General features: G+C 44.1%; 1 protein-coding gene across 1 annotated transcript in view; it reads left to right on the top strand.

Moving 5' to 3' along the window:
* The window catches only part of PATL1 (PAT1 homolog 1, processing body mRNA decay factor), a 132839-nt gene that overhangs the window by 49917 nt on the left and 60901 nt on the right, over positions 1 to 22021 (top strand). Inside the window, exons 6-11 of the mRNA XM_040321000.1 lie at positions 1529 to 1588; positions 14646 to 14729; positions 16460 to 16665; positions 16755 to 16862; positions 19582 to 19762; positions 20607 to 20730. Coding sequence (XP_040176934.1) covers positions 1529 to 1588; positions 14646 to 14729; positions 16460 to 16665; positions 16755 to 16862; positions 19582 to 19762; positions 20607 to 20730 — 763 coding nt within the window. The remainder of the gene's footprint in view (positions 1 to 1528; positions 1589 to 14645; positions 14730 to 16459; positions 16666 to 16754; positions 16863 to 19581; positions 19763 to 20606; positions 20731 to 22021) is intronic.

The raw sequence follows: 22021 nt of genomic DNA, 5'->3' as shown, positions 1-22021 counted from the left end.
TTACCTTTTTAAATCCAGAATAAGCACCAAAACTTGAGATTCTTTTTAAGGCTGTGATCAAAGACCCCTCTGCCTCCGCCCAGTATTAGCATATCGCCATCATACAGGGATGTTTTTCTTCCAAAGAATTTATCCAACAACCTTTCCGCCCTCAACAGGGCTGCCAATGGCTCTATAGTGAGGGCAAACTGCAGAGGTGTGTCAGTTTATAATCTTGTTAACTCTCAAGCAAGCCAGTGGCCTAGCATACAGTAGTTTCACCCAAGCAATAAATTTAGCACCAAATCCCTGCCGTCCGAGGACTGCCAACAAGTAGGGCCACTCAATAGTAGAAGGCCTTATGAGTGTCCAATTATACCTACTTACACATATGACACCCTCTTTCCACCAATTACGAGCATAATCCGTTCCAGGGGAATGCTCATAGTCCAAAGTACTCGCATTTCAAAACGTTGGTAGTCCGTCAAATCTAAGCCCTTCCTTACCAGGGAAGAGCATCTCTCCATCAAATATACTACCTCACAGTGAAGACAGGCCCTCAGATCAATCTATAGTGTTATGTACTGTGTATGACAGAGTTGGCTCAAATTCTTCTGGCAACATTTTTTTCAGATGATTTCTGAGGTAACAGGCATTCTTCTGACACCTAACCCTGCTCTGGCTATCCTGAATCTGGATATTGAGACGGTGCCTAGTCCACTTTGTACAGTTGTTACACACCTGCTTGCTGTCATGATAATCAGATATTGGAAATCACAAATGGCACCCAATCCGTTCGAAGCCATTGCATTAGTTAAACTAAAAATGTATTTAAAAGAATTAAAAGATTATCATACATAGAGCACTTAGATCTGTGTTTTTTCTCATTCATGGTCCTAATGTTGCTGATCTTTGAGGAATCTGATTAACACATCTTATCAACTGGTGCATCTTACATTTTGATTTCTGCTTGTATGACTGCCTGGTAATACAGGGTTCCATACCTTAAGGTGAGAGTAGCCATTCTTAATGTACTTGTATTTTGAAGCTTAAAATTCACCGGTGAAGATTTCTGGAATTTGTTATCACACAATCTTGGATTTTTATTTCACATTCTTTTGACTTTTTTTTTATATATTTTTTTATTTTCATTTGAATTTATTTTTGCGCTGCACTATATCTTTTATACATTAGTTAATCTGCGTTTTTCATGTGAACATACACTTGCATTGTGGAAAGGAAATGTAACTGCTTTTGATAGTTGCGGAACCTTGGTATACTTGGATTAACAGATAATGGTTATTGTCCCTGTGCCTTAATGCTTTGTTTTTCTTATGTCAATCTGTTTGCATTACTGGCTTCTACTGAGTGCCTATGTAGCGGCTTGTCACTACTGAACATGTTGCTTTATATTCGTTATTTCTGATTCTACCCTTTGTATCTGCTGCAGGTGGTCTTTTGTATTTGCCTTTTTAAAATTCCATAAACTATTAAATTGTTAAAATCTAAAATCATTTTCTTGAAAGGTCGTTTTTTTTTCCCCCAACAGGTTTTGTGCCCAAATGCTATCCATATCCGAGCTGCCGCATCCCCATTCAACAGCCATCCGGTATGTTAGAGTGAAATATCTGTTTTGTAGCTATAGCAGGTGTAATTGTACTGGTAGAGTAGTGTAAGTAGTTAGTATGTTAAACGGAAATGATTGCAAAAGGAAGGAAAAGTAGCAATGGAAATGTTGCACGCAGAGAAATCAAAAGGAATGTATCCTTTCAGTGGTTTTAAAGCATTTGTTATATGTAAAAGAGTTCAGCTAGTTGTAGGTCTTTGGTTGTGCAGGACACAGGTATAGTCCTAGACAACTGGGTTATACAGTTAGGTCTGTATATATTTGAACACTGGCACAATCTTAAGATTATTTTATTTTTCTAAGTATCTACCAAAACATATTCAAGCTATAGTTATATAATGGATATGGGCTGAAAGTGCACACTCTCAGGTATAATTTGAGGGTATGTACATCCAAATCGGAGGAAAGGTTTAGGAATTACTGCTCTTAATAGCCCCCCCCCCCTTTCAAGGGAGCAAAAGTAATTGGACAATTGAATCAAAAGATGTTTCATGGCCAGTTGTGGGCTACTCCCATTTTTTTTTTTGTTATCAATTAAGCAGGTAAAAGGTCTTGAGTTGTGATACTTGAATTTTGAATCTATTGCTGTAAATCTACATAATACGTTCAAAGTAGCTGTCCATGCAAGTAAAACCGGCCATTGTAAGGCGTCAAAAAAAAAAAAAAAATCCATTGGAGAGATAGCAGCAAGATTAGGAGTGGCCAAATAAACAGTTTGATACATTCTGAGGAAAGAACGCACTGGTGAGCTCAGCAATATAAAAAGGCCAGGAAGTCCAGTGGTGGATGAACGCATGATCCTCATTATGGTAAAGAATAAACCCATTCGCAACATTCAGACAAGTGAACGCTCTCCAGGAGGTGGGCGTTTCATGTTAAAGCCTACAATCAAGAGAAGACTTAATGAAAGAATACAGAGGGTTCACCGCAAACCATTCAAAGCGGGAAGAAAATAGTGTGGAGAAGGCTTGGAAACCGCTCATAATCCAAAGCACACAACGTCGTCTGTAAAACATGGTGGAGGCAGTGTGATGGCATGGGGCATGCATGGCTTCCAGTGGCACTGGGTCATTTGTGTTTGTCATAAGGCGCTTCACGGTACAGATGGACAATGATCAAAACACACTGTAGAAGAAACGCAGAAGTGGAATATTCTGCATTGGCCGTATCAATCACCTGATCGCAACCCAATTCAGCATGCATTTCACTTGCTGAAGGTAAAACTAAAGGCAGAAAGACCCACAAACAAAGAACTGAAGACCGTTACAGCTTGGCAAAGCATCAAAAATGAGGCAACCCAGTCTTTGGTAATGTTTATGGGTTCCAGACTTCAGACAGTCATTGTCAGTAAAGAATTCTCAACAAAATACTAAAAAAAAAAATTGTATTTTTGATTGTATTCATTTGTGCAATTATATTTTGAGCCCATGAAAGTGAGGGGACTGTGTATAAAAATGGTTGCAGTTCCTAAAATTTGTACTTGATATTTAATTTCAACCCCTCAAATTAAAGCTTGAAAGTCTGCACTTCAAATTAATTTTGATTTGTCTCGTTTTAATTTTACACTGGTGGCACACAGAGCCAAAAGTATGAAAATTGTGCCTGTGTCCAAATATATATGGACCTAACTGTATGTTGCTACATTTAGGTAAGTGGACACTACCAAACAGAACTGTAAGAACCCTCATGTAATCCATTGCACTGACAGTTATTCTGTGATGTATACTCCTTAGTCAGTCCCTGACAAAATACTGGAAGATACAAGGCCAGCCTGTGAAGCCGTTTCAGGCACTGGATCCTGCATTAAGCAGTCCTCCTTGGTACGTTGTGCAGAGCGTGAAGTTAGCCGTGGGGTGTTTTGCAGGTCTAGGGCAATAGCATTCTGCACAGATCTCTCGATCTCCCTATCCACAATATTAAACCCAAAAGCAAACCTTCTATTGTATTGAAACTTACCAATTTGTAGATGTAATGGCTGGAATCGTTTTTAGACTTTCTTTCCTTTATTTTCATCTAGTGATATGGTCAGTAAGTCTGTTGTTTTTTTAAAAAAAACAGCTGTCTTCCGGGTGTATCAGTTTACAGGAATGCGACAACCATTTAGCACACAGGTGCACACATATATTGACATTTATTCATGTAAAACTTTTAGCCTAAAAGGAAGACAAAGCTGCTGTGCCCCCTGTGCTTATTCATCCAGAGTGGGGGGACTCTAATACGGGAGGTGTGTTACTAGCCAGACCACCAGGTGAAAACCGAGAAAAAGCTTTAAAGAAAAAATGCAGCCACCACATCTAAGATTGGTAGGCTGCCATATATTACATTTTCGATGATTTTAATACCACACAGGCATCTAATTCATTGGTTGTGAACAAGGCAGTTGCTGCTGAAACGCGTATACCTCTGTTGTATTTTTATCCTTATGGAGATATAATAAATTCGGACTGATTTAAAGCGCATGTATGGAGTTGCGGATTGTCTTTTATCCATTTATCACTTTGGTAGCTGAGCAACGGCACATCCTGCACCCGACAGCTCAGGAGGAGTTTCATTAATCTGGGGTAGTAGCACCTTTCCTAAATAAACCATACATTATTGGTGCGTACCGTGCTACACTTTTTTTTTGTTTTTGAAAACACTTGCCTTTGGGGTGCCTCCCCTATAACCTTACCATATCTTGTAAGTACCGTATTTGCCGGCGTATAAGACGATTTGGCATATAAGACGACCCCCTAACATGCTGCTAAAAATGGTGGTTTTGTAGTCTGCTCACCGTATTAGACGACCCCCTTGTGTGGAAGTAATGAAGAATCCGCAGCCCACCGGGTGCTCTGTACGGCTGTATGTAGTTTGTAGATGCGCGCTCAGCCAATCCCGATGCACTGTGTTGATGACGGAGCATGCTAAGCCTGCTCGGATTGGATAACAACCTCTGCCTATCCGAGCAGGCTTAGCATGCTCTATCATCACACAGTGCATCGGGATTGGCTAAGCGGCGCATATACAGAATACATGCAGCCGTACAGAGCACCCAGCAGCTGATATTGATTGAGCATCTGCTATACCCGGCGTATAAGACGACCCCCGGATTTTGGCTGTGTAATTCCGGTGTAAAAAGTCGTCTTCTACGCCGGAAAATACGGTACTTGGTTTTTTGCTAGTGTCTGAAGGTGATGGACCCTTTTCACCTTCACTAACTAACTTTTTATTTTTTATTGTGAGTTCCAATTCTGGTTATATATAGTTGCATAGTTGGTAAGGCTGAATAGAGACACCAGTTCAACTTGTGTAGGTCTGCATGTTAATAATAATGTCTCGTATACCAGGGATATTCAATTATCGGACCTCCAGCTGTTGCAGAACTACAAGTCCCATGAGGCATAGCAAGACTTGACAGCCACTAGCATGACACCCAGAAGCATGATGGGATTTGTAGTTGTGCAGCAGCTGGAGGTCCGCTGATTGCATATCCCTGCTGTATACTGTGCTCGCTAAGATACACGTACAAGAGGTTTGTGTTTTTTTTTTTTTTTTTTTTAACTATTAATACTTTCTGCTTACACATCCTTACCGCTTTGACAGTGAAAACCCCCCATGTATTTTTTTTTTTTTTTTTTTTTTCACCACCTCAGCTTTTACCAAAGACCAGCTCATGAATCGATGCTTCTTACATCTCTATTTGCGGTTTGCATCATATGTGGTATTTTTGCGCGACCAAAGTAGGGCAAAGGTAGCCGTGACTTCTAATAAGCTTGAAAAAGAGATTTGATTTTTTTTTTTTCCCCCCCTTTATACAATATTTTCACATGTAATAAGTATAAGTATAAGTGGGCAGGGCAAACCTTCAGGCGGAGGCAGGCTTGTCCGCGGGCTTGTTGGGCTTGCGGAACCAGGTGCGCTTTTGTCCTTCAGTGGACGTCTAAGCACCCTGAAAACTTTTTTCCTGTCGCACTTGGCGAGCGAAAAGACCCTGGCCTCGGCACCTCTGGTTTTTACCAGGGTGCTCGCCCTGCTGCGGCAGCGCGGGATCGCTATCGTGGGATACCTGGACGACCTTCTTCTGAGAGCTTCCTCAAGCTCAGAGTTAGAAGAGGACGTGTATTATCACCTGTCAGACCCTCTGGGAATTCGGTTGGCTACTGAATATACAGAAGTCAGTACTAGTACCGTCTCAGTGGCTGGAGTATCTGGGGTTGGTCCTGGATTCTTCAGAGGCAAACGTTTTTTCCTCCCAGCAGAGAAGCTGCAGACTCTGCACTCTGCGGTGCAGCGGTTGGTGACCCAGAAATGGGCGTCGCTTTTGCATGAGTACTGGGTCTGATGGTGGCCTCTTTCGAGGCAATCCCGTATGCCCAATTCCACACTCGAGTGTTACAGAAGGAGATTCTGTCATGATGGAACAAGCTTCCTTCGTCTCTGGATTACCAGATTCGGGTGAGTCGACTGACCAAGTCCTCCCTAGTGTGGTGGCTAACATCTCCGGTACTCAGGAAAGGGAAATCGTTCCTGCCGTGTCCCTGGACAGTGATCACAACGGATGCCAGCCTCTCCGGCTGGGGGGCGTCTGGGGTGTCTAGTCAGCCCAGGGGTGTTGGACTCGGGAGGAGTCCCGTCTTCCGATCAATGTACTGGAGCTCCGAGCGATCAAGCTGTGTCTCTCCAAGTGGTCTCTGGGCCTACAAGGCTGACTGGTCAGAATCCAGTCCGACAACGCCACGGCCGTGGCATGCGTCAATCATCAGGGGGGCACACGAAGCTCGGCTGTGGCGACGGAAGTCGCGCACATCCTCCGGTGGGGCGAAAGCTACATTTCAGCTCTGTCGGCAGTGTACATTCCGGGGGTGGTGAATTGGCAAGCCGACTATCTAAGTCGCCAAAAGCTGGACCAAGGGGCATGGTCGCTACACCCGGAGGTGTTTCAGACTCTGTGCCAGAAATGGGGCACTCCAGACGTGGACCTTCTAGCATCCCGTCTAAATCGGAAGGTGTCACGATTTGTGTCCAGATCGAGGGATCCGTGGGTAGACGCGCTGGTAGCGCCTTGGGGTCACTACCGCCTGATGTACGCCTTCCATTCCCCACCAGCTTCTTCCTCGCCTGCTACGCAGGGTGGAAGCCGAGGGGATACCAACAATCCTGATCGCCCCGGATTGGCCGCGCCGTCCCTGGTACGCGGACCTGGTGCGGCTGGTGGCAGACGTTCCTTGGTGTCTACCCCTGAGAGAAGACCTGCTGTCACAAGGTCCTATCTTTCACCCTGCTTTACAATCGCTGGCTTTGACGGCGTGGCTGTTGAGAGCCAGGTGTTGAAGGACCGAGGCCTGTCGGGCCCGGTGATTTCTACCATGCTACGGGCACGGAAGTCCACGTCACGAAAGATTTACCATCGTACATGGAGGGCCTACATCTCTGTTGTGAAGAGATGAAGTGGCACCCTCGTTCATATGTGGTGCCGCAAATTTTGCTGTTTTTACAGCGGGGAGTGGATCAGGCTCTAGCCTTGAGTACGGTGAAGAGTCGGATCTCGGCTCTAGCTGTCTACTTTCAGCCACCCTTGGCATCGCACTCTTTGGTGCATAAGTTTGTGCAGGGGGTCCGGCATGTGGCCCCTCCTGTGCGTCCTCCGCTTCCTCCATGGGACTTGAATTTAGTTATTTCGGCGGTTCAAAAAGCTCAGTTTGAGGACATTCGAGAGATCCCCTTGTTGACCACTTTACATTCCTTGGACGTGGTTCGAGCCCTACGGGTGTACTTGTCTGCTACGGCTCCGTTTCGGAGGTCGAACTCACTGTTCGTGTCGTTGACTGGTCCTAAAAAAGGTCTGGCGGTCTCGTCGGCCACCATTTCTAGATGGATCAGACAAGTCGTGCTCCAGTCCTATGCCCTAAAGGGGCGGGCGCCTCCCTTTCAGGTCACGGCGCATTCGACCAAGGCGATTGGTGCCTCTTGGGCTTTCTGTCATCAAGCGTCTGTCTTACAGATTTGTAAGGCGGGGACCTGGTCGTCAATCCACACCTTCTCATAATTTTATAAGGTGGATGTGAGTTCATCTTCGGATGCCTCTTTTGGCCGCAAGGTTTTACTGGCGGCAGTTTAAGGTTGAAGTTCCTCCGTTGAGGAACTCTGGTTTGTTTGGGGTGAAGCCTGGTTTGCTGTGTTTTTCCCACCCCTTGAAATTTTTGACACTGCTTGGGGACATCCCTAAACCCACCCCTCTTCTGTTTGTACTGCTTGTCTACGAACTAAGGCTGGATGCTTCCAGAGAGTGGGATGTATGCGGGAGACACTCCCCCATGGGAGGTGCTGTACTGAAAAGTGTTTTTAACACTAAAAGTGCTGTTTTTTTCTGCCTAGTCTCTCCTAGAGAAAAGGTACATAACCCTAAGGTCAATGCTGCTGTGTCCGTCCATGAACTCAGAGAAATGGATTTTACGGTGAGTACAAAAATCCTATTTTTCCTCCACACTAACTCCGTGTTTTGTAGTGCGAGACTGTGTCCATTTTCAGTTTGTGGCTCTGCCATTTGACTTGCCACTGCTCCTCAGATCTTCACAAAATTCTTGGTCCTTGTTCTGGCTCTTAAAGGGGTTGTAAAGGAATTTTTTTTTTCATAATAAGCATCCTTTACCTGCAGACATTTCTCTTTTCACTTCCTCATTCGTTTTTGCTCAAAAGTTGCTCTATTTCTTCTCTGTTTTGTTCACTTCCTGCTTGTCTGATTTTTACTCGCCACCGTGAAGGGAGGCTTTACTGCGGTGGTCAGTGACGTGCTCGCCCCCTCCTGGGAACCACATCTGTGCGGCAGGACGCTCTCTACGTGTTAGACTTCAAGAAGATGTGAATTACTGGGCGTGCCGCAATGCATAATGGGAAATTTTAGTTCTTACATGAATGAGCACCGCAAACCAGAAAGTGAATGAGAGAACAAACTAGAACGCCGGAGGTGATATAGATGAAGGAATTTAATAGGCATTTACTAGGGTTCTCCCGATACCGATATCGGGACCGATACAGAGCATTTGCACGAGTACTTGCGCAAATGCTCCCGATGCCTGACCCGATACTTGGTCAGCGGGGCGGAGGTTTTGAGCGGATAGGTCGGGCAGAGTTTGCAAGCGGAGAGGGCGGGTGTATGCTGCTCTCCCCCTCCACTCGCAGCGTCCCCCTCCGTGCTCCTGCTGTCCTCCATGCTGTGTCCTGTGTCCCCCCTAGTGATGCTGCTGTCGGCGCTCCTCCGTTTTCCTGCTGTGTCCCGTGTCCCCTACCGTGATGCTGCTCTCCCCCTGAGTGATGCTGCTTTCCACGCTCAGTGTCCCCCCTCCGTGATCCTGCTTTCTTCATGTCCTCATCCACGCTCTGTGTCCTCCGTGATGCTGCTCCCCCCCTCCATGCTGCGTGTCCCCCCTCCTGCTGCTGTCCCCCTCTGCGCTATGTTTCCCCTTTATGTCCTCCTCCACTCCCTCTGTCCTCGTCAGGATGGAGAGCGGAGGTAGGAGCCACTAAACCCGGCTCCTACCTGTTCTGAATGAACAGAGTCAGTGATCACTGACTCTGTCCTCTCACATAACTGAAGCATCGTAACCTGTGTTTACGATGCTTGTTTATGAATGGACAGGAGCCTCTGTCTCCTGTCCATTCATTTCAGCTGAGGCTGCTGAGAAAGGGACTGGGGAACCTGTATCCCTAGTCCCTTTCTCGGTCTCAGAGGGGAGATGTCGGAGGTCTGTTAGGACCCCTGATATCTCACCAAAGCCCCATTAAAAAAAAAAGTATCGGTAATCGTGATCGGCGAGTACTTGAAAAAAAGTATCAGTACTTGTACTCTGTCTCAAAAAAGTGGTATCGGGACAACCCTAGTATTCATTTTTTTTTTTTTTTTTTTTTTAACAGAATCATTACACTATTCTGTCTGTCTACCTTGCAGACATTAATTTTAGGCAACATTTTTTTTTCCTTTACAACTCCTTTAACTAGTTACCGACCGCCCACCGTCGTTATACGTCGGCACTTTAAAGATGGATATCTCGGTAATGGCAGCAGCTGCTGCCACAACCGAGATATTCATCTCTTCAGTGGGCGGTCAACAATAACGGCGGTCTCCGTGGCGGATTCGCCGCGAGATCGCCGTTATCGGTGGCGGGAGAGGGGCTCTCCCGCGCCCTCCGCCGCTTACCGTAGCGGCGGAGGCGATCGGGTGCGCTCGGCTGTTGACTGGGGATGCGAGTGAGGGAAAAATGTCCTTCACCCGTCCCCATAGCTCTGCTGGGCAGAAGGGACGTCAAAATGTCAGTCCCGCCCAGCGTCTTAAAGAAACTTTTTTTTTTTTTTGTCATTTGAAAAATGACAGTTTCATTTTTTTTTTTTTTTTTTTTTTTTTTTGCATTTAAGCCTAAATATGAGATGTGAGGTCTTTTTGACCCCAGATCTCACATTTAAGAGGACCTGTCATGCTTTTTTCTATTACAAGGGATGTTTACATTCCTTGTAAAAGGAATAAAAGTGATAATAATTTTTATTTTTTTATTTCAGTGTTAAAAATTGTAAAATAAATAAAAATAAATACGAAAACACATTTTATTTTTTTTTTAAAGCGCCCCATCCCGACGAGCTCGCGCGCAGAAGCGAATGCATACGCGAGTAGCGCCCGCATATGAAAACGGTGTTCAAACCACACAAGTCGGGTATCGCCGCGATAGTTGGAGCGAGAGCAATAATTCTAGCCCTAGACCTACTCTGTAACTCAAAAAATGAAACCTGTAGAATTTTTTAAACGTCGCCTATCGAGATTTTTAAGGGTAAAAGTTTGACGCCGTGCCACGAGCGGGCGCAATTTTTAAGCGTGACATGTTGGGTATCATTTTATTCGGCATAACATTATCTTTCACAATATGTAAAAAAAATTGGGCCAAATTTATTGTCTTATTTTCTAATTTAAAAAAGTGATTTTTTTCCAAAAAAAAGTGCGCTTGTAAGACCGCTGCGCAAATACGGTGTGACAAAAAGTATTGCAATGACTGCCATTTTATTCTCTAGGGTGTTAGAAAAAAAATATATATAATGTTTGGGGGTTTTAAAGCAGGGGTTCACCCTTAGAGGGCACTTTTCCCCCTTAGATTCCTGCTCGTTTTTACTAGGGGAATCGGCTATTTATTTTAAAATATGTGCAGTACTTACCCGTTTACGAGATGCATCCTCTCCGTCGCTTCCGGGTATGGGCTTCGGGAATGGGCGTTCCTTCTTGATTGACAGTCTTCCGAGAGGCTTCCGACGGTCGCATCCATCGCGTCACGATTTTCCGAAAGAAGCCGAACGTCGGTGCGCAGTATAGAGCCGCACCGACGTTCGGCTTCTTTCGGCTACGAGTGACGCGATGGATGCGACCGTCGGAAGCCTCTCGGAAGGCTGTCAATCAAGAAGGAACGCCCGCTCCCGAAGACCCATACCCGGAAGCGACGGAAGAAGATGCAGCTCGAAAACGGGTAAGTACAGCTCATATTTTACTACAAATAGCCGATTCCCCTAGACCGAACGAGCAGGAACCTTAGGGGAGAAAAAAAAAAATTTCATAAATGGGTGAACTCCCGCTTTAAGTAATTTTATAGCAAAAAAATATGTTTTAGTCTCGTAAACACTGAATCTGAAAAACAGGCTCGGGGCTTAACTAGTTAAGGTATCCACATTGTGGACTACCTGGATGACCTGCTAATAATCATTCCATCCAGGCTTTAAATGCCAACATGCAAGGGACTGTGCAGACACCTCAATCGTCAGAATTTGGTACTGGATTCCACCTACAGAGCAGCGTGAAATACTTGGGACTGATCCTGGACACGTCCCAGGCCGGGTCTCTTTTCAGCTTTCTACAGTTTGGCCTAGTTCAATGCTGGATTCTCGGCACCCTCAAGGCACAGATTTTTGCACTTTTTATATTCCATTTCAGTGACTGTTTGCCTCTCACTATTAAGACCTTTTGTACAGGATATCTCATGTGTAGCTCCTCAAGTTCTTCCTGTGTTACTCCTTTGGACTTGAATCTTGTACTCCTTTGATTAAGCAACTGCTATTTGTTCATTAGGGAAATTCTTCTATTATAACAGACAGTGGTTTTCTGGTCTTGCATAGGGGCAAGGTGCTATGCCAGGGACTACTTCTTACCGAAGGTTGTTTCTGTCTTTACCTGAATCTGGACATTGTTCTTGCATCCATCTGGCTCCAGTTAAAAGGAAAATGTTCTTTGTTGTCTGGATTTGGTTTGGGCTGTGGATCTATTTCTCAGCCACATCCTTTAATAAAGTTAAAAAAAAATTGTTTGTAACCCCGTATGGAGCCTTTAAAAATACTCGGCTTCTCGTTTCACTATTTCTAGTTGGCTTTGGCAGACCATTATCCAAGCTTATCTCAAGATTCGAGTCCCTCCCTTACCTATAAACATCCACTGTTCTAAATCTGCGAGTACCTCGTGGACTTGTTGGCATTGAACAGGTGTTTCCCAGATTTACAAGGTTACCAACTGGGTCATCTTTTCACTTATTCTCAAGTTCTGTCAGGTGGGCGTTTCGGTGTCATCTGATGGCGCAAGGATGAGAGAGAAAATAGTATTTTTGTATGTAATGTAAAATCCTTTTCCTGGAGTCCATTCAGGGTCCCACCACTTTGTGTTTTTATGCTGGCCTACAGTTTCTTTTTTTTTTTATATATTTTTTTTTTTTTGCCTGTGTCCAATCCTTCTGTACGGTGGCAGTAAAGCCAAGGTGAAAGAATTGCTGTGTCCCTCAACTGAGATCAAGTGGGCAGGTCATCAAGAATCTGGGATATTGATTACCAGCATGTTGTAATCAATAAGCACTTGTTACAAAACTGCTTGTGCTGAGCTTTAAGCCCTGGTTCACATTGGTGCGTTTTGACATGTCAAATCGGTGGCAATTGTCGGCAATGGCACCGTCCTAATCGGTGCAACACCTCACCGATTTCAAAGTAGTTTCTGTACTGTTTTTTGCGACTTCGGGGTTCAATTTCTATTGACATCTGTGCAGAAACCCACACAGATGTCTGTGAAATCGCAGCCAAAATCGGGACTGACATGCAGGAGTGAAATATTATGTAAATTCCTGTGTTTCAGGCTGGGTTCACACTATTGTGAATTAGATGCAGATTTCCCCCGAATCCCATTCGCATGTCAGGAGATTGTAACTGCACACATCTCCAGAACTTTGCACAGGAGTCCTGTGCGTCTTCTGGTCCGCTTCAAATTCAGCCCAAAATTCGGACTGAAATCGGACCTGAATCTGTGACAGGGATGCACCAGACCTCTGTTTTGACCCCAGATCTCATATTTAAGAGGACCTGTCTTGCTTTTTTCTATTACAAGGGATGTTTACATTCCTTGTAATAAGAATAAGTGACCCTGTTTTATTTTTTTTGTGTGTGTAAAAATTTATAAAAATAAATATAAAAAACAAAAATTTTGTAAAGCGCCCTGTCCCGACGAGCTCGCGTGCAGAAGCGAACACATACGTGTGTAGCACCTGCATATGAAAACTGTGTTCAAACCACACAAGTGAGGTATCGCCGCGATAGTTCGAGAGAGAGCAATTCTAGCCCTAGACCTCTGTAACTCAAGATGCAACCTATAGAATTTTTTAAACGTCACCTATGGAGATTTTTAAGGTTAAAGTTTGACGCCATTCCACGAGCGGTCGTAATTTTGAAGCGTGACATGTTTGGTATCATTTTACTTGGCATAACATTATCTTTCACAATATAAAAAAAATTGGCCTAAGTTTACTGTTGTCTTATTTTGTAATTCAAAAAAGTGATATTTTTTTTTCCAAAAAAAATAATGTTTGGGGGTTTTAAGTTATTTTCTAGCAAATCTTGTAAACACCAAATCTGAAAAACGGGTAAGGTCCTTAAAGCGGAGGTTCACCCAAAAATCAACTTTCTGCCATTAGATCCAACATACTGCTGACATCTGCAGTATGCTGTTTTTTTTTTTTGTACTTATCGTTTTATCAGCCGTTGTTATCAGGCTCCGAGCGGGGATTCCTTCCGGGTATCGGTGTTCCTAAGCCAAGCGGAGTTGATTGACGGGCTGCTAAAGTGCGCCACGCCTTCCGAAAATACCCGAAGTGACACTCGGGTGTTTACGGCGCCTGCGCAGTCAGCTCTACACGGCAGGAGCAGGCGCCCCGTAAACACCCGAGTGTCACTTCGGGTATTTTCGGAAGGCGCGACGAGCTTTAGCAGCCCGTCAATCAAATCCGCTTGGCTTAGGAACGCCTATTCCCCGCAGAAATCCCCTCTCGGAGCCGGATAACAACGGCTGATAAAACGATAAGTACAAAAAAAAAACCAGCCTACTGCAGATGTCAGCAGTATGCTGGATCTAATGGCAGAAAGTTGATTTTTGGGTGAACCTCCGCTTTAAAGTGGAGGTTCACCCTAAAAACATGTATATACCATTCCATCCAGCATACTGCCGACATGTACAGTATGCTGTTTTTTTTTTTTTCGCTGTACATACTGCCGTATAGCTATTTTCCCCCCGGCTTCCGGGTAGTGAATCCCGCGGAGTGGGCGTTCCTATTCAGAGACTAAGTGATTGACGTATGACAAAAGCTTCCCCCCCGGCGCATAATGCGCATCAACAGTTTCCGAAAGAACTACGAGTCGGCTCTATATGGCGCCTGCGCACTGACGTTCGGCTTTTTTCGGAAACTGATGACGCGCCTTTTGCGCTGGGGGGGAGCTTTTGTCATACGTCAATCACTTAGTCTTTGAATAGGAACGCCCACTCCCATGGGATTCACTACCCGGAAGCCGGGGGGGGGGGGGGGATACCTATACTACGGTATGTAAACAAAAAAAAAATGCATACTGTACATGTCGGCAGTATGCTGGATTGAATGGTATATACTTGTTTTTAGGGTGAACCTCCGCTTTTAAGTGGTTAAACGTCTTGTTTTGCATTGTTTTTGTTGAGATTGTCTCTCCTGGCATCTTGATGCTTGTTAGACCGTAGTTTGTTTTGTCTCCGCAGAATAACCCAGCAGCGCTTTTGAGACACCAGTTCCCTTCCGCCCTCTCCCCACTTCAGCGTGCACAGCTCCTGGGAGGAGCACAGGTAAACTTTGTCTTGCTTTATTATTTAAATGTACCCTGCCATTAGAAGTGTGAAGGCTGCTATTGTAAAACTCTACTGAAAATGCTTCTCCTGTTTCTTGGCAGTCTTACTCACTTTTTGTCTAACTTTCTGATTGAGTAAATCCAGAATGTTTAGCAAGGGTTCTACCTCCTACTCCTCTATTGACTTGTTCTCAGTCCGTGACCCATAAAACAGTGTATGGATGCTTTGGTCTTATAGAAAGTCTGTTTTCACTCTGCTAAGGGCTGACCTCCAGGTATAGATATATTTACATGGGTACTTTTACTGCTGGACCAATGTAACTTTCCTGTACAGCTTTGCTAATCAGACAGAAGACTGTAAGACATGTATAAACATGGTTGCCTCTGTGTATGTACGTAAAAACAAAACCTAGGAACATGGTTTGCTATGGTTTATAATTTAAAAAAGGCCTGCATTGTTTACTATAAGAGAATGGAAACGCATTAAAATGTAACAATTTGCCTGTTTTGTGGTTCCTCAGGCATAACACCAGTAGGGCACAGTGCAGCACTGCACATCACACTTATCCCAAACTTTGCAGTCGTTTCCCCCATCCTGCCCTCCTTCTTTTTTTTTTTTTTTTTTTTTTTTCAGTTTTTTTTTGTTGTTGGCTACAGATCTGTGGTTTAGCGGAGCTGGACATTTTTCCCCCCAGATTAATCCTTGGCTTCCAATAATTATGGCAGATTATCTGGACAAATACTGATGTAAACAAATTGGGGCCAAAATAACTAATCGATTAATCGACAACCAATCGATTATGAAATTAATCGATTACCATTTTCATAATCGATTAATCGGCCAGTAACATAATGGGGTTAAAAAAATGCCCTTTATAGTACAAAAAGAACTGTAAATATTACTTTCACTGTCCCACAGTAAAAAATTAACCCCTTACAGGCGATTATTTGCTCTTTTTGTACCAATTTTAGTTTTTTTTTTTAACCCCATTGTTACTAAACATCTCAGGCCTGGGTCACACTTCTGTGCTTTTTGCAGAAACACACTACAGTTCATTTACATGGTTTCACATCCATGATTTTTTCAGCTGTTGCATATTTGGAAAGGGCAAGGGCTTTTTTTTTAACGCAAAACGGTGCCATTTTGTTTTTTTGGTTCAATATACTTTTAATGGAGAAGCTGCAGAAAAACATTTTTGTGGCAATTTGTGTTTTCTAATATGCCCAACAACAAATTGGCCAAAAAATAAATAAAATGCAAATCACAGCAAATTTTTCTTTTTATAAGGTTATTAACCGATTATTCGATTAATCGAAACAATAATCGGCCAACTAATCGATTATGAAAATAATCGTTAGTTGCAGCCCTAAAACAAATGCAATTTTATTGGGAGTTTTCACAGTTGCGCTAATTTATCTCAACTCAAACTCCTCCTATCTTGATGTTAAGCTACGCCACTGTCCCAACCCACTTTTATGATAAATACAAATATTGTGTGTATGCATGGATAAATCGCTATGGACTTGTACATATAAAATGTATGTGTATACAGATACAGTAGATATAAAGAAAATATATGCCCAGGTAGGCGAGCGTATAAATATAAAATAAATTCCCTGCCCCCCCCCCCTAAATATTTGACATTTTTTAAATCCATGATCTGGTTTTCTCTGTTTCTTTGTACATTTTGGCATTTTGAGATTTCCCATTACTTTGTCATTCTTTAGGCAGCCGCAGGCCGGATGTCACCTAGCCAGTTTGCCCGTACTACTGGCCTCCACGGACCTATAGCTGGTGTAACTCCTAAGCTTCTACAGGGTCATGTGGGGCCTTTGGTCACCCCAGGAGCTGGAGGGTTTCGGCCTTTCTTTGGTGTTCCCCCCACAGCTGCACCCCCCACAGCTGCACCGGGAGCTCATCTCAAAAACTTGAGGTGAGAAATTTCAGGGAAGGTGGGAGGAAGCAACTTGTAGATGCACTGAACAATTGTGATGTCATCATGTTGGCATTCTTCCCTTACAGGTCTTCACAGCAACAACCACAAAGGCAGCCCCTTCCGTTCCTCCCAGACACGACTCACCTTCATCCGCAACACAGGCGCCTACTTTATCAGCGCCAGCAGAACCGCAAGTAAGTCACCAATGGCAATATAAACTTTCCAGATCTAACCTTTTTCAACTGTAGTAGATATGTTTTTGTTACTCTGCCGCAATTGACATTTTTCATTGCTTCCTGTCCTGCTGACCCTCTTTAACTAGGACATGGAGTAAGGGTAAATCTCATTAAGGACACACAAATAAAAACTAGATGCCAATTCTAACCTTGTTTCAGGTTGTTATGCTCCCCCAAACAACCTTGAAACTTCTGGCTGAAATTTTAAGTAGATCTCTGTTTTAGTAATGATTATAAAGTTCATTTTGTCCAAGTTGGTCAAAATGAACTATTTGTTTCACTAACAGATGCAGCAACTGTTTGCACTGAAATGTATGCAGCCTCAGCTGTATACAGTGCGTGTGTTTTAGCAGGAAGGGAGCTTCCTGTTCCGCTTCCAGAACAAAATAGTCAAGACTGCTCAGCCATTCACAACAAGCTTTGTATTCTATGAAAATAAATCCATATTTGGAGAAAACTACTTTGTAATCAATCCAGTAAAGGGACAGGCCGTGTGTAGTCCCTGCACATATCTTCAAACGATCCAAATAGCATCAAGGCACCTCAAAATCTAATTCTAAGCAAACCTGTGGCACTAGTTGTATTCCTCTATGAAGTTTGCTGTGCCTACAAAGGTCCTGGTTACTTTTGTAATATAATTACTGCTCTGCTTTTGTTCATGACACAAATGCTCCTCTTTCCTCCTCATCTGCCATGTTACTAAGTGCTGCTGTATAAAAGGCACCCCCAGCTAACACTCTAATAGTCCTGGGGCTGTTTGCAGCACATCTAATGATGCAGCCACTGTCTGCAGCCTGGAATTCTGTTGCCCTTTGCCCCCAGATTCTATTCTGTCTTCAGGGTCTTCTTTTGCTCAATTATGTTTGGCTGTTTCCTCTGCCCATTGAGCTGAGGTTTTTTACTATAGTCAAGCAAGATTTTATGACTCAAATTAGCCATTTATTTACTAACTCTGGACTGCAGCAGAGGCATCAAACATGCTATCATTGCATTCCCGTGTAGAGACCTAAAGTGTGCCCTCAGTGCATTGCTGTGCAGATTCTGTATTTGATCAACCAATGGCTTGTGGTAGCTTTTGAGCCGTTGCCTGCAAAGGCTTTGTTTCTGAGGGGGTTATTTACTAACGAAAAAGCCACTTTGCACTAGGGGTGCAACGGATCAAAAAACTCACGGATCGGATCGATCCTCGGATCAGGAGTCACGGATCGGATCATTTTCGGATCAGCAAAAAAAAAAAAAAAAAACACAAATCTTGTTACACCCACCAGAGTTTTAGATTTCACAGTTATTCTCAACACAAAACGGAGCTTATGTGCTTAAAAACAGTGTTTGGAAATCCGACTGACTGTTTATTGCTAATGTGACAGAACACCTCTGATTTTCACATTAAATGTAACATTTAAACAGTCCGTCGGATTTACAAATACTGTATTTAAGCGTATAAGCTCCGTTTTGTGATGAAAATAACTGAATCTAAAACTCTGTTGGGTGTAATGAAAGATGTCCACTTGCCCCCTAATCACTATCATTACTCTGGTGTCACCCCCCTCCATTCTGGTGTCACCCCCTCCTCTGGTGTACAGACAGCAAATTCAGTATTCTTTGAATATTACATACCAGCTCTCCTCTTGTTTTAAATGTTGCATGTCCTCCCATTACAGATGCAGCTGTTAGGGGGCCTCTCCACAAATACCTCAGGCCCCTCATCTCCCTCTGCCTTGCTATTTTCAGGTGCAACGGATCTCCTACCTGCAGGTGCAGAGCTCACAGATGCTGTCTCCACATGTCTGCAGTCCCGGGTCTCTGTAGTGAGCGCACTGAGGCGTGTCAGGCTGTGCACTGGGCTCTGGCAAGCACACAGGGTGGAGCAAGATGGCCGCCGCTCCGGAGCTAGGCCGAAGCCGGGGACTTACCTACGGCCGAGGCTCCGGAGCGCTCCGCGGATCGCGTGGTGTGCCGATCCGAACGGGGTGACCCGTTGAGATCACGGATCGGTGACGATCAGTTGCACCCCTACTTTGCACTACAAGTGCACTGAAAGTGGACCTCGAAGTGCAGTCGCTGTAGATCTGAGGGGAACATGCAAGGAAAATAAAAAACAGCATTTTAGCTTGCACATGATTGGGTGATAAAATCAGCAGAGCTTCCCCTCATTTCAGATCTACCCCTCAGATTTACAGCAATTGTACTTCCAAGTGCACTTGTAGTGCAAAGTGGATTTTGCTTTTTTGTAAAAAAAAAATGAGTTTCACCAGTTTTTCCCAACAAACTTATTTTGGAGGAGTTAGTCTTCTATTAATAAAAAATTAATTGAGCGACTGTTTCAGCTCTTATCACTGTGGTGCTCACCACTCTGAAACTAGAGGATTAGTATGTTGCTTCTACTGGTGCTGTTTTCAGTCTTGCGTCTTTTAGAGCCACTAAGTGAGCTAAGAATTTCCCATTGCACGTTATAATTTGATTATTTTTATGTTTACATATTATTTTTTTAGTGGCAAGAATTCATAAATTTTAAACTGATTATTTGCACACCAAAAAAAATTTCAGTAGAAAGCCAATATGACGAAATAGCAACCCACTGCTTTTCAAAAGTATCTGAGTTGAATTCATCATACTTCAAGTGACGCAACTTTTATTAATGGTGTGTAATTCACATTACTGATTGTTTTTTCTTTAGTCAGCATCGCGGATTGAATGGCACTGGAGGGGACCATTCTTCTCGCCCCCAACATACAGAACCTCATCGGCGAGACCCCTATGCTGGTTTGATGCTTCAGCGAGAAAAGGAGTGGGTGTGTCGTATCCAGCTTCTCCAACTGCAGAGTACAGACCCCTACCATGATGACTTCTACTACCAGGTGACTTAGGGGAAGGGGGGTGGTCGAAGATCATTTTGCATTTTTAAGGGTGTACAAAAGTTTTAGATGGTTTTAAACCGAGTCTGTACCTTTTTGTTTATATATATATATATATATATAAATCACCAACGAGGATTTGGATGTTAGGTATAACCCTTTTGCAAAGTATTTAAGTAGACCTGAACTCAAAATTCTAATTTACAGTCTTTTAGGACACATCTAATATAGTCATTTTACTCAAGCAGTACCCTGTAATTGTACCTTTTTTGTGTTCTTCCTGGAAAAAGAAGTGCACATTCTATGTCTGGAGACTTTCATAGCGGTATATCAGATGGAGTGTGATTGTATCATGTTGAGGTACCATGCTTTGGCACCCTAGTCTCACCAGATGTGAAGTGAAATTTGGTGATGTCACTACTATGCTACCCAAGGTTTTTGTTTGCTGGAGAGGAAGCTGTACCTGAGCAGTTGCAGTACAAGGATCTCCCAGCTTTTGCTTTATCCATGCAGTGGATCGGTACATCTTGCAGCTAGCCTGCTTCTTGTACCCCACCAGATAACCGTTCAACGGGGGGGAACTGTTGTGACATAATTTCTGCTTCTACCAGAATTTTTAAAGACCATGTGTCTTTACAACAGTGTAAAGCAATGGATAGTAAGTCAGTAATAGGTAGAGGATTGCAAGGAGTTTATAGGAAAAATTAATGACTAGTCCTCTTTGTATACAAGTGGCATAAGGAAATGTAACTATTTGGATTAGGCTGTAACCTGTATGACAGGGGAGGATTTGCCTTGGGTTTTTGCTGTAATATCAACCAGCTGTTAATTTTGTCACAAACTCCAGAAATACTTTGAGAAGTTGGATAAGCTCTCTGCTAGCCAAGACAGTCTGAGTGAGGGTCCCAAAAAAGAGAGGACGAAGCTGATCACGCCGCAAGTGGCCAAACTGGAGCACACCTACAAACCAGGTATGAAGACTTAATTCCACTGCTACTAATATACTGCATTGTGTGAAATTGCTGAAGCTTGCAGCCTGGGCCTTCACTACATATGGCGCTTGTTTTATCTACATTTATGGAAATGCCACATGGCATTTATTTTCTAATCTCTGCATTAGGCTGTTCCCCTTTTCTTGCCAGGGGCTATTAAATTAGCTGAACAGTAGTGTCGGTATATGAAAAGTCACCTAAACCATGTTTATACATTTACCTGCTTCCACATAATGAAAGGAAACGTCCAGGTTAGACCAATTTCTCTTTCGTTCATGGACGGACACAGCAGCATTGACCTTAGGGTTATGTAAAACGGCGCTTTAAGTGTTAAAACACTTCTCAGTACTGCACCTCCCAGGGGGCGTGTCCCCCGGATACATCCCACTCTCTGGAAGCATCCAGCCTCAGTTTTAATCTGCCTAGCGTCAGGAGAGCATGGCTTTTCTGGAGCTCATTGCTCTGGAGATTTTTTGCGATTTTTCGCATTTATTGTTTTTTGTTCCTGCATTTTTGGATCCTGGGATCTACTATCAACTGCCGACTGGGTGACAGGCTGGATTTTGAATCCTTGTAGTCGTCCCATGTTCGGCCATCGAGCGTGTGCCGGTCTTTCACTAGGCCGTCCACAACCATGGGCGTAGGAACCGGAGGGGACGGGGGGGACGCATCCCCCCCAGGAAATAATGCGGGGGGGACAGGTATGGTAAAATCCCCCCCAGGTTAGGAGGACTTGGAGCACTGCTGCCCAGTGGCTTATCCAAGGTATGGCAGCCATGGCAAGTACCATGGGCGCCATGTGGGGGGGGGGGGGGGGCGACAAAAAAAGAAACCAAAAAAAAATTCCCACCCACACCCGTCCTCCTGCGGGCTGCCTCCCACACTATAGCCCCCGGTGAAGGCACAGCACTTTACTTGTAGTACTCTTACTTGGCTGGATGGCAGTGTTTTCGGAGAGTGACAGGTGCGGGCACCCCCATGCTTGTAGATGAGTGTGACTGTCCAGACCATCGTGATTCGGCTAATTGGCGGTGGCGGAGGCGGAGATTTCCTCCTCTGCGCGGCTTTCATCTTCTCCCCGAGCGGGTCGGTGACGTCACGTGAGGTCGCAGTCACTGAGGAGAACTTCAGCTGACAGAGGAATTGGACTCTGGAACCCGAGCCCCCAAGCCAGGCAGCACTGCAGCAGCGGCAGCAGGTACAACATAGCTATCATCATGTGCATATGATGTGACAGTGTGCCAGGCCAGCCCACCTGCCAAGCAGCCAA

Source organism: Rana temporaria, chromosome 8, assembly GCF_905171775.1.
Source record: "Rana temporaria chromosome 8, aRanTem1.1, whole genome shotgun sequence".
Lineage (NCBI taxonomy): Eukaryota > Metazoa > Chordata > Amphibia > Anura > Ranidae > Rana > Rana temporaria.
Note: the sequence above shows the minus strand (reverse complement) of the source record. Positions and strands in the feature narration are given on the sequence as shown.